Consider the following 11,737-nt stretch of genomic DNA (forward strand, 5'->3'; position numbering starts at 1 on the left):
TTAATTCAAGCTTTCAAATTTTTTTACGAAACATTTTACCTTGTTAAAACTGTCATTTTGGTTTACTGTAATATATATACAGATTCGTGTGAAATTACGAACGCTATTAATTCACACGAATTCTTAGGTGTGAAGTAAAAAAACACAATTGTTGCCACATAACATACATTGGTGCGAGTGTATATTAATATTTAACTAGTAAGATTACCGTGCGCGTTGCGCACATAAATTCAACCGGTATCTGTTCGAGTCTGTTTATTACGGTATCGATAGAGTACCGACACTCAAGCAACCGCAAGAGAAGCCAAAAAGTATGTCGACACGTTTTGTATTTATTGACGAATTGTACACATGTTTTGTAACACCCTCTAATTTGGTACTTGAAAGTCACAAGAACGACACATAGTTTAATCACCTAAAAATTTAAAATTTGGGCATGACCCATTCGTAACTTGGACAAATTCCCTGTTTATACTTTATCAAAATACTCGAACTACGACACTTTCCCTAAAACACCAAAAGAACATAACATTTTCAACCACCATTTCAAACATTGAGTTCTAAGTACTAAATACTTGCAAACGACTAGTTAAAGTTTAAAGACTTCAACACAACTAGACATTACAAAACTATTAACATTTGAAATTACTACAAAAGAGGCGGAAGCGCATCACGGGTGATCAAGGTGTGTTCATATCCGAGTGACGCAACGACGATTAAACTTGTGCTTTACCTACAACCATTCAATAAAACATATACATTAGCGTAGTGCACTTAACATTTTCATTCGCTTATAATACATGTTCACGGGTTTACGAGATATCTTACCAATCATTCTTATTATATTTCAAATCATTCTAGTTGAATAAGCATACTATCTCTCATAAGTCCCCAATAACCCGTTTAGTACGGATTAAGGAGAAAACTTCCATTTAATTCCCTTCCATTCGAACCCGAACCGAGCCATTCACTATGGTTCGCTACGGATTCTCACTTTCACATTCTTGTTTGAAACGAGCACATTAAATTGTAAATTAAATAATCAAAGGAGGCGATTGATTAAACTCATAACTAAAATGTAAGTAACGAACTTACCTCGATCTTGTGCCTTTGTTTGTGATCCGGAACTAGCTCCTTCTTCTTTCGATCCTACATGAATTCGTTCTTATTTAGATCATAGCTCTTACATTCTTAATCACACTTTCAAGTATCAATGCTACTCATATAACAATTGACAATACTTTAATTTCATCATACAAATCCATTCACAATGATTTATTTAGACTACTTAGATTATCATTGAGGCATTTCATCAAACACCTAACATGCGTACTACTTATCAAGCCTTATGTACATGTATCTTATGCATAAATTCACTAGAATACATCACCTTTCACAATATAATCTACCAACACTCTATCATTCATACAATTTTATTTGAAGATTTACTCACTAATCAACAATCTATTCACTATCATGCTAGAACAAGTGGGTTTTTCCCCCAAACTCTTTAGTAAATCGAATTCATGCACAATATACCTTCTACATGATGATTCTAACTCACATACAATCTAATTTCATACTAATTCACGAATTGGTATAAACCCTAGTTCATCAACAAACATCAAATTGTGAGATTTTATCTTACCTTATGTTCAAAACACTTCGATTAGAGAGTATTTAGACACTAGCATGCGATTTATGACTCTAATCCTTCACAATCTTGCTGAATTTTGAGGTTGAATCATGCAATTAGGGTTTCCCCCTTTTTCCCTTCTCTGGTCGCGACCAACACCCCCAGAACATTCTGGGATTTTAATTTTACTAAATGATTTAATATAAAATTTTACATTCTTAACCCTCCATGTTGGTTTATTGTTTCATTAATACCCCTCTACATTTTAGTAAACTTCCTTTAAGTTATTTACAAAATAATCATAACTAATCATAAACTTTTAAATATTAAAGTATCTAACCCTTATAAATTATGGGATGTTACATGTTTTAAAATTTATAAACCTTGGTTTCCACGAATTATACACTCGTATCCACCCTGTGGAAAAGGAAAACGTCAAAACGCTAATAAAACTAAGTATGTTGAAACGACAAATCCAAAATTTTACAAATGCGTATGTAAGTATTAAACATTTTTAGTACGATACTTATGATAAGATTAAAAAAATACAGTATTTTAGAATGAGATTAAAAGAAAATACATGAAAATCAATTTTCTCTTGAAATAAGATATGAGTTTCAATTAATTTGTCACGTCCGTTATTCATGTACAAGTGAAGCATTACCACTTTTATTTTTGTTTATAATATTTATAAATATGTTATAATAAGTGTTGTTCAAAACCAAATCACATACCTCTATTCATGTGTATATATATATATATAGGGGAAGGTTCATTTAAGAAGAAAAATTTAATTGAGAAGAAAAAGAACAAATGGTACAATTGTAAAACATTAAATACTTTTTCACTTATGTCATTTATTATCATCTTTGACTAATAATTAGTCATAAAAACTATCATCCTTCACACTAATATTTTTTGACTACACACAGCAAAACTTACTCTACACCTTTCGAAATTTACCCTACACATGTTGAAATTTATCCTACACAACCCGTAATTTATCATCTACACATTGTAATTTATCCTACACTCTAAATTATTTTATTTTTTTGAAAAATATATATTTTGAAGATAAGTTACAAATTTCAATGTAGATAGCTATTAAAGAGAAATACTAGTAATTAATGATCTTTATAGGTTTACCATATTACCCTTATAATAACATTAAATACTTAAATGAATTTTTTTTTTGAACGGCAAATTTGGATCACTGACGGACTACTGGAGTATCATCGTGCCACCAGCAGAACCACCCGATCATATCCATCTCCACTAGGCAAGGACTACTGGAGTATCATCGTGCCACCAGCAGAACCACCCGATCATATCCATCTCCACTAGGCAATAATGCCTATACACCAATTCAGGAGGAAACCCAATAAATCTGGGAAAACCCCCTTTGTGGGAAACGAACCCATGACCTAATGGTCATAAGCCTTATCCCACCCTCAATGTAGATAGCTATTAAAGAGAAATACTAGTAATTAATGATCTTTATAGGTTTACCATATTACCCTTATAATAACATTAAATACTTAAATGAATTAAATGAAGTATTCTTATTGGTTGAAATTTCTTCTTTTTTCTTCTTAGATAAAGTTTCTTCTCATTTGAACTCTTCACTATATATATATATATTAGTTTCTTAGAAGGTAACGTTTTGTTAATTTCTTAAAAGCATTTATTAAGAAATGGTGGTGTAATTGTGATGTAATAAATATTTTAAGATCATTGGTAATGGGCATTATAGAGGCATGAAAGGCTTTGATAATGCCCTCATATCATTCCCATGGGGCATTATATGGGCATGAAAAGGTTGGGGCATTTCTAGAATAATGCCCAATGAGAAGAGAAAAAAAGGAAAGTAATGAATGAAATGAAATTAAGGAGGCATTAACCATTACAACTTTTTGAAAAGGCTTTATGGGGCATTAATCATTACGAGTGGTCTAATTATCAAAGAAATTAAAGGAGCTGATCCTGAATCTTATTTATTTTGGTTTAAAATCAATACCACCTTTACCGCCCGTGGATTTAGTTTACCAAAGACCACTATACCAACGTTTTCTATTTTGGTTCTTCTTCATCCCTTTAATCCACCACCAACCATGTCACCAACTCTTTCAGGCCGATGCTTTACTCTAAAGTAAAAAGGTTGAAAGTTGGACCAACTAAACGCATTGTTGTAGTACTGGTGGTGGTCGGTGCAGGGCTTTTTTCCAGCGAGGTAACCGAGGAATCCGTTGCGGTGGAGGATTCCGGCGGCCACCAACGGCTGCTCATGCGATGGTAGCTCCGGTGTTGCAGCCACTTAACAATGGCGGTCGTAGTACTCGGGTCCTCCGGCAAAGACGGTTGAGGGTGTGCTGCTCATAATCGATGATCTGAGCTGCTATGGAGGAGGGTTCGGTTTTCCGGCAACGCGATTAGTGACGACGGTGGTTTTCTTGCAGTTCAACACATCGGTGGTGGCTTTTCTGAGGGTAACACCACAACTCTGATGACGGCGCTAGGGTTCAGCCGTGAACTCAGATGTCGTCAGCGGTAACAAAGGGTGGTGTTCAGATGTAGGGTTTTGAATGTTGGATGAAAGATACAAGGACCTTGGTTGAAGCAGGTCTTTGGTGATCTCTGTTTCTTCCTTGGGCAGAAATCCCATTTCAGTTTGTTGGTTGTGCACTATCATGAAGTTAGGAAGTTCAGTGACAGATAAAGAACCTTCAATAAGTGACTATTGCACCGACCAGTTATGAATTATTACATATATAATACATATAGAGAATAAGGTGAATTTCACTGGTAGCCAATTTGGAAGATTCGTTGGTCGTTAAAGAAAAACATACATTGGTGCTCTTGACCTAGACTATTACGACAATAGTTGACATAAAAGTTTTCTTTTGGCTTGTCTAAGGAAATTATTTTTAAATTTAATCCAATCGGTAAATGCCACCTGGTGTACGAATGCGCCCATAAGCGCATAAGGTTTGGACTTGTGCAAGGGCTCCCGACGTGATTGCTTGACTCACAAGTCACTACCTCGCACCATATCGACACATGACATGCCTATTCGACTACTAAGGTGGTTCTATATAAAGTAGATAAATAATATTTTCCAAGTAAAACAAATAGTAAGATGACCATTCAAATATATAAGTGATGATCATCATACAGTTAATATAATAAAATCCAACTTGGCACAACATAATGATGACACTATCTAAGTGCAGTAAATAATAAAATCGGTTTACACCAAAAAAAAAGTATTTTTAATGCTTACTAGGCAGCAGCCAGTGGTTGGAGAGCTTTGAGTGGATTCATAATAACACCATCTATAAGCCCGTATTCTTTCGCTTCTTTCGCACTCATGAAATAATCACGATCCGTGTCTTGGTTAATTCGGTCAAGGCTTTGACCCGTGTGGTATGCTAAATATCCGTTCAAATTCGCCTTGTGATGCAACATTTCATTTGCCTACAAAAAAAATATAATGTCATTAATCACCACAAAATGTTATAGTTAAGTATTGTTGCGTGTAGGGCTGCAAACGTTCCGTGAATTGTTCGTGAACCGTTTGGCAGGAAGTTTGTTTGTGTTTGTTCGTTTATTAAACAAACGAACACGAACAAGAATTTTTGTTCGTTTAGTTAAATGAACGGACATGAACAGAGGTCGCGTTCGTTCCTTTATGTTCGTGAACGTTCGGTAACGTGTTCGTTGGTGTTCGATAGTTCATTAGTATTTTTCATTTTTATATTTTATTTAAATACTTCAAAACTCCGAGAAATAAAATATTTAACAAGTTTAAGTGTATTATATATTTTGTTCATGAACGCTTCTGTTCGTTTGTTTCCATGATCGTCAGTCTGTGCTCATTTGTGTTCATCAACGTTCATTTTCGTTCGTTGCCTAAAATTAACAAACACAAACGAACACGAACATGTTTATTTCCTTAACAAACGAACACGAACATAAAATCCCGTTACTGCAGTTCGTGAACATATATACTTCTTAACAAACGAACACGAACAAGTCTTGTTCGTTTGCAAGCCCTAGTTGCGTGCAATGTTTACCGATAAAGACATGCCTGAATATCTAAATCAGTTTGTCCACCTTGGGCCCCACCAAGAGGTTGATGAATCATGATCCTTGAATTTGGAAGGCTATATCTTTTTCCTATAAATTTTTATATTGTGAAGATATAAAAAATTATCATGTCAGCAACGAACATCATAATGTAATTAGAGTCGACGTAAACTGATTTACCTTTCGTGCCGGCACCGAGGAGGAAAGCACCCATACTGTAAAATGAGTGTAAAAAATCATATTGATCAATAATTTATTTTTTGAGTAAAATGCCATTTCCATCCCTGAGATTTGCTCAGTTTTGCGACTTTCGTCTAAAGGTTTGTTTTTCCGCATCTGGATCTAAAAGGTTTAAAATCTTGCCATTTTCATCCGGCTCGTTAACTTCATCCATTTTTCTCCGTTAAGTCAGGGGTATTTCCGCCTTTTTTGTTAACTTTAACCAAGGGTAATTCGGTCTTTTTACACAAAGTGAAAAAGACCGAATTGTCCTTTAAGTTAGCAAAAATAACAGAAATACCCCTGACTTAAAGTAGAAAAATGGATAGAGTTAACGAGCCGGATGAAAATGGCAAGATTTCAAACCTTTTGGATCCAGATGCGGAAAACCAAACCTTTGGACGAAAGTCGCAAACCTGGCAAAACGTCAGGGACGAAAAATGGCATTTTACTCTCTATTTTTTTTGGTAAAAAGAAGTTAGATTTAATAATTAACGTTATAAAATTTTAAAAAAATATAAATTGATTACCTAGCAGCAAGTCCGACACATACAGTGGAAACATCAGGGCGGATATGCTTCATGGTGTCAAAAACGGCCATACCTATAGTTCACAAAAGAGAAAACCGTCTTTCAACATGCAACGTTTCAAAACCCGTTATAAACCATTAAAAAAACAAGCAATAACTAACAAAGGCATCAAGGGTTAGAAGAAAGCACGATACCAGCCGTAACTGAACCACCAGGAGAGTTCACATACATCACAATATCCTGTCCATAATATTGAAAACAGTAATTCTAATAGATGTTTAACAAAGATACCATCATATTGTCTATATTTCCTATACATACATTTACCAAACGTGGGAATAGTGCCAGGCAGCTGCATGGCACTCCCCCCATTGGACCAACCAGTTTATTATATCATATCTATTTTAAATTACGTTTTGCCCCTGTTTAAAATTTCCGTTTTGCCCCCAGCTCAAAATAAAATTACGCTTTCGTCCCCATCTCAAAATTACGATTTTGCCCTTAATTCAAAATTACGATTTTGCCTGGCACTCCCCTATTGGACCAACCAGTTTATTATTTTATATCCATTTTAAAATTACGTTTTTGCCCCTCTTTAAAATTACGGTTATGCCCCCAGCTCAAAATAAAATTACGCTTTTGTCCCAAGCTCAAAATTACGATTTTTCCCTCGATTCAAAATAAAATTGTGATTTTGCCCTCAGCTCAGAATTACCTTTTCGCCCCCAGTTCAAAATAAAATTTTGTTTTTGCCCTCAGCTAAAAATTACGATTTTGCCCTCTGTTCAAAAATGTGAATTTTTCCCCGTTTAAAAAATTATGATTTCGCACTCAGCTTAAAATTACGTTTTTCCCCGGTTCAAAATAAAATTATGCTTTTGCCCCCAGCTAAAAATTACGATTTTGGCCTCTGTTCAAAAATGTGATTTTTCCCCGTTTAAAAAATTATGATTTCGCACTCAGTTTAAAATTACGTTTTTTCCCAAGTTCAAAATAAAATTATGCTTTTGCCCCCAACTCAAAATTACAATTTTGTCCTCGGTTAAAAATAAAATTGTGATTTTGCCTCCAGCTTAAAATTACGATTGTGCCCTTAGTTCAAATTTATATTACGTTGTTACCCCAAGTTCAAGATTACGATTTTTCCCCTGTGAAAATTTACAATTTTGCCCCTGGTTCAAATTTACAGTACTACCATCACTTTAGCTTTTGGCAAATTACGATTTTACCCCAGTAAAAAAAATATAACTTTTCCTTCAGTTAAAAGTTACAATATTGCCATTGTTTTAGTTTTTATTATCAAAACTATAAAAGTGTTTTGTTTTAAATGGTTGACTCGATTTAATCGTTTTCCTGTCAATGAGCTGCCTAACACTCGCTCATTATTCGGCCATCGCCCCGCAACACGGGCGGGGTATTAACTAGTTGTCTATACATAAACTATGTAACTAATTTTAAAAACCTTGGTAGGATCGACAGCATCAAGATAAAGAAGCTGAGCAACTATAATGTTTGCCATGTCATCATCAACCGCTCCACCACAACGTATTATTCTCTATAAACACAAACAAAAACTCGTATACGTGATGGTAAAACTTAGAAAAAAAAAACAACAAAATTCAAAGGTAAAAATAGTGTACTTACATATTGAAAAAGCTGACTGATGACACTCTGGAACCGTTCTTGCATCATTGGCGGTGGCCCTTGACCTTGTGCATACGTTGGGAAGTAGGGTGATGATGGAACTTGTATATCCTCCCTATTTATCGAATATTATTCAACGATTACAAGATTAAAGGGATCAAATGACAAAAGTGAAAAAGAATCGTACCTAATGGACCATAGTCCCTGCCTTGATTTTTTGTCAAGTGTTGAAGAATTACCGGAATAAACAGCTTTCACTGTAGAAGTCCGAAGAGTTTTCTGATTACTTTTCGGTTTACTAACTTTCCTGCAAATGTAATCATTGATGCTCATACGACTGAAAACTCATAATTACGCCCAACTGATTTGTAGCCTGTAGGGCTGTAAACGAACCGAACGTTCAGCGAACAGTTCGTGAACCGTTCGGCGGGAAGTTCGTTTATGTTCGTTCGTTTAATAAACGAACGAACATGAACAAGAAATTCCATTCGATTAGTTAAATGAACGAACATGAACAAAGGTCTCGTTCGTTCAATTGTGTTCGTGAACGTTCGGTAAGGTGTTCGTGAACATTCGTTCATTTGCGTTCGTTTATGTTCGTATGTTCGTGTTTTAATTAAAGATTTTTATACTTTCATATATTTTATCTATACTTTTTACACTATTAATCTTTTATTTATATCATTACCCTAACAATTAAACTAGGAAACCCTCTTTCACCTGTTTAAGCACCATTTCCCTTTCTTGAACCCGTTTCTAAAATTACAATAATCTCGGACTCTTGAACAAGCGTGTGCGTGTAATCCAGCCTCCTAACTTGTATTGATGTATTCTATAACTTCACGTTGGTCTCAATTAAATCCGGAGAAACCAAAATGTCTTGATGTCGCTAAAATCACCAACATAATTGAAGTTTTCCAACTTCAAACTCAACTTAACTCGTCACACGCTTTCCCAAATAACCTGAGATTATCTTTAAACAATCTATTTCTTAATTCTACATGTTTACTTCAAACTCAGCTTAACTCGTCACACGCTTTCCCAAATAAATTCTCCTAAAACTATTAACCTTCAAAACAAAGCGTTTCAATCTCCTTCCTAATCATAGTTGTCAATAGCGATTGTAGCGATCGCTATAGTGTGCTACGTAGCGTATAGGTCTAGCGTCGCTGTTAGGGTTGTAGCGAATAGCGATGGATAGCAACAATAGCAACACTCTATTTTTTTTTTTGTTTTTTAATATAAATAGTAATTAAATATAGCTATAAAATAGCTGGATTTTTGGTTTTTGTTAAATATACATGTAAGATAGCATATATACCAGGGTATTTTGATACACTATACATATATACATATAAAATTTTTAATTTTCTTTTCTAGTGTATCGCTATTTATCGTTATTCGCTATGTAGCATACAGGTACCCTATCGCTATTTGTCGCTATTCGCCCTAAACAACTATGTTCCTAATCCAATTAAACAAATCACCACATGTTAATAGGGGTGAGCAAATAACCGAAACCGAACCGAAATTAACCGAAAACCGATTAACCGAAAATCGGTTATCGGTTTTTTCTTGTACCTCGGTTAACCGAAATTAAGCGAACCAAACCAAACAATTCATATTTTCATACATTTCTAGTTTGTATCCCCTCATTTTTGTTGTATTTCATGTTTTATACTTCCATTTTATGTACTTGTATCTCTATTTCGTCGTGTAAGCAAAAAAAATATCCTAAGCTTGGGTTTGGTTATTAACCGAACCGAACCTAAAGCCGTCAAACTAACCGAATAAACCAAACCATTAACTGAAAACCGATTGGCTAATAAAATAGATTAACGGATAGACTCATGTTTCGGTTTCAGCTAAGGCTAATAACGGAACCGAACCATGCACACCCCTGGCACATGATATTACAAATTCACCAGTTATGTTCTAACAATATCAACAACAGAAACGCATAGTTTTGCGGTAAAATGTTAAAAAAAATCTATAAAAATGATACCTGAAACGAAGAGGAAGAAGATTCTGTTCGGAGACGGAGCTAGGGCTTTTTGTGGAAGAGAAGACGACAGAGTTAAATCTGAGTGACGGAACACATGTTTGCGCCATTGAATGTATGGATATGAACGGTTGTAGTGCTCCGGTGGTGATTTATCCGTTAAAACGCCGTCGATGACGACGGAATGAGGCGGTGGTGACTGGTGAGTGGATGGATTATCGGAGAAGAGGATAATGAAAACAGAAACTGGATGTTTGTTGGGAATTGGGTTTGGGTTTGGGTGTAGGATTGGAAGCCCAAATATGAGCATTTGGGTTGGGCCTATTGTATATGAGTTTAAAGTTTTTTTTTTTTTTTTTTTTTTTTAAACCGGCCGTTGGTCCGGTTTCTAGCCGAACCGCTTTTTCTCAACGATGGGATGACCCGGTTTTATTTCTTAACCGGTTCCGGTTTAAAACTGGTTTTTATAATCATAAAGCCAAATAGATCCTAACCGATTCAGTTTGGTTAATAAACCGATTATAACCGATCCAAAAAAAACCCGGTAAAACAGAACGTGCAGAAACACTGCAGCCTGCAGCGCGGAAATAACCTGCAGAATGCTGCTTTTTTTTAGTTTATCTGCTGAAAAAACCTGCACTTTTTAAGGTTTTTTTTTTTTTTTTTTTTTTTTTTTTTTTGCTGAGAAAAGAGGCAGTTTTCGGCCTTTTTTCGCTGAAAAAAGCTGCAGTTTTTGGTCGTTTTTTCGCTGAAAAAAGCTGCAGTTTTTGGTCGTTCTTTTGCTAAAAAACCTGCACTTTTTTGGCGTTTATTTTTGCTGAAAAAACCAGCAGTTTTTTGGGGTTAAATAGCTGAAAAAAAAATGTTATAAAATAGCTGGAAAAGAACATATTTTTTTAAAACAAACGTTAACAATCACGAAACATGAAAAGGAAATTACATAAACTTAAACTCTTAATCAGCAAAAACGTCTACTAATTTATAAATTTTTTAGTGGAACTAAAATACTAATATATAATGGTAAGCGCCGTTTAATCTTCTTCGCTGCCCGAACCAGGACTATTCCTAGACTAGGTAAGAGGTGTACAAATTCGTTTTTTTTTTACATGTTTGTCAAATTGGGTCGGGTCTAAACCGGTTTGAAGGAGATTAAACCAAGTTTAGCTTCTTGTCGAGTCATGCCGTATTAGCATTTTCGTGTCATAAGTTGGCCACCTTTTGACTTGTTTACCTACTTTTGATGAAAAAAATATAGAAAAAAAATTAAATCAAACAAGCATACAATAATGTTTGATGGCTTCCCACGCCTAGTTATATGGTGGTATAGAAACCGTTTCACATATTGCGGCTGGCTATTTCAAACCATTAAAATAAAACCGTGAACAGACTGTGTATTTTTCAATCCGACTGACTTGATTTGGTTTAACGGATGGTTTGTTGTCACATAATTATTTTGTTTATGATTAAATCATGTCATGACAATTATGAGACATCCTTCAAGATATTCGTACGCGACTTGTTTTTTCGAGTGTGACTTTTCTATATGTTCTTAACATGTTTCCAAAGAGGTTATAATTTTGTTTCAATCATTGATCATTATTTAGAATTAGAAAGCATATA

At 34.9% G+C, this 11,737-nt stretch overlaps 1 protein-coding gene across 2 annotated transcripts; it reads right to left on the reverse strand.

The window, feature by feature from the left end:
- Window positions 1–380: 380 nt before the first annotated feature.
- On the reverse strand, window positions 381–10,415 carry LOC110910047 (ATP-dependent Clp protease proteolytic subunit 5, chloroplastic). 2 transcript variants are annotated; one of them, XR_002575803.2, is made up of 11 exons: window positions 10,121–10,415; window positions 8,303–8,422; window positions 8,116–8,230; window positions 7,934–8,026; window positions 6,666–6,711; window positions 6,472–6,544; window positions 5,903–5,937; window positions 5,724–5,812; window positions 4,917–5,110; window positions 1,096–1,149; window positions 381–733 (listed from the first exon to the last, which is right to left on the reverse strand). XR_002575803.2 is itself a non-coding variant. In XM_022154757.2 (9 exons), exons 1-9 carry the CDS (start codon window positions 10,225–10,227, stop codon window positions 4,916–4,918), a joined length of 873 nt encoding a protein of 290 aa, XP_022010449.1. In that variant the 5' UTR covers window positions 10,228–10,410; the 3' UTR covers window positions 4,757–4,915. The 2 variants fall into 2 exon arrangements, 1 of the variants encoding a protein (XP_022010449.1); XM_022154757.2 differs by lacking the exons at window positions 381–733; window positions 1,096–1,149 and having other exon boundaries at window positions 4,757–5,110; window positions 10,121–10,410.
- Between the last annotated feature and the right edge of the window lie 1,322 nt (window positions 10,416–11,737).

Source organism: Helianthus annuus, chromosome 15 (assembly GCF_002127325.2).
Source record: "Helianthus annuus cultivar XRQ/B chromosome 15, HanXRQr2.0-SUNRISE, whole genome shotgun sequence".
In the NCBI taxonomy this organism is placed as follows: domain Eukaryota; kingdom Viridiplantae; phylum Streptophyta; class Magnoliopsida; order Asterales; family Asteraceae; genus Helianthus; species Helianthus annuus.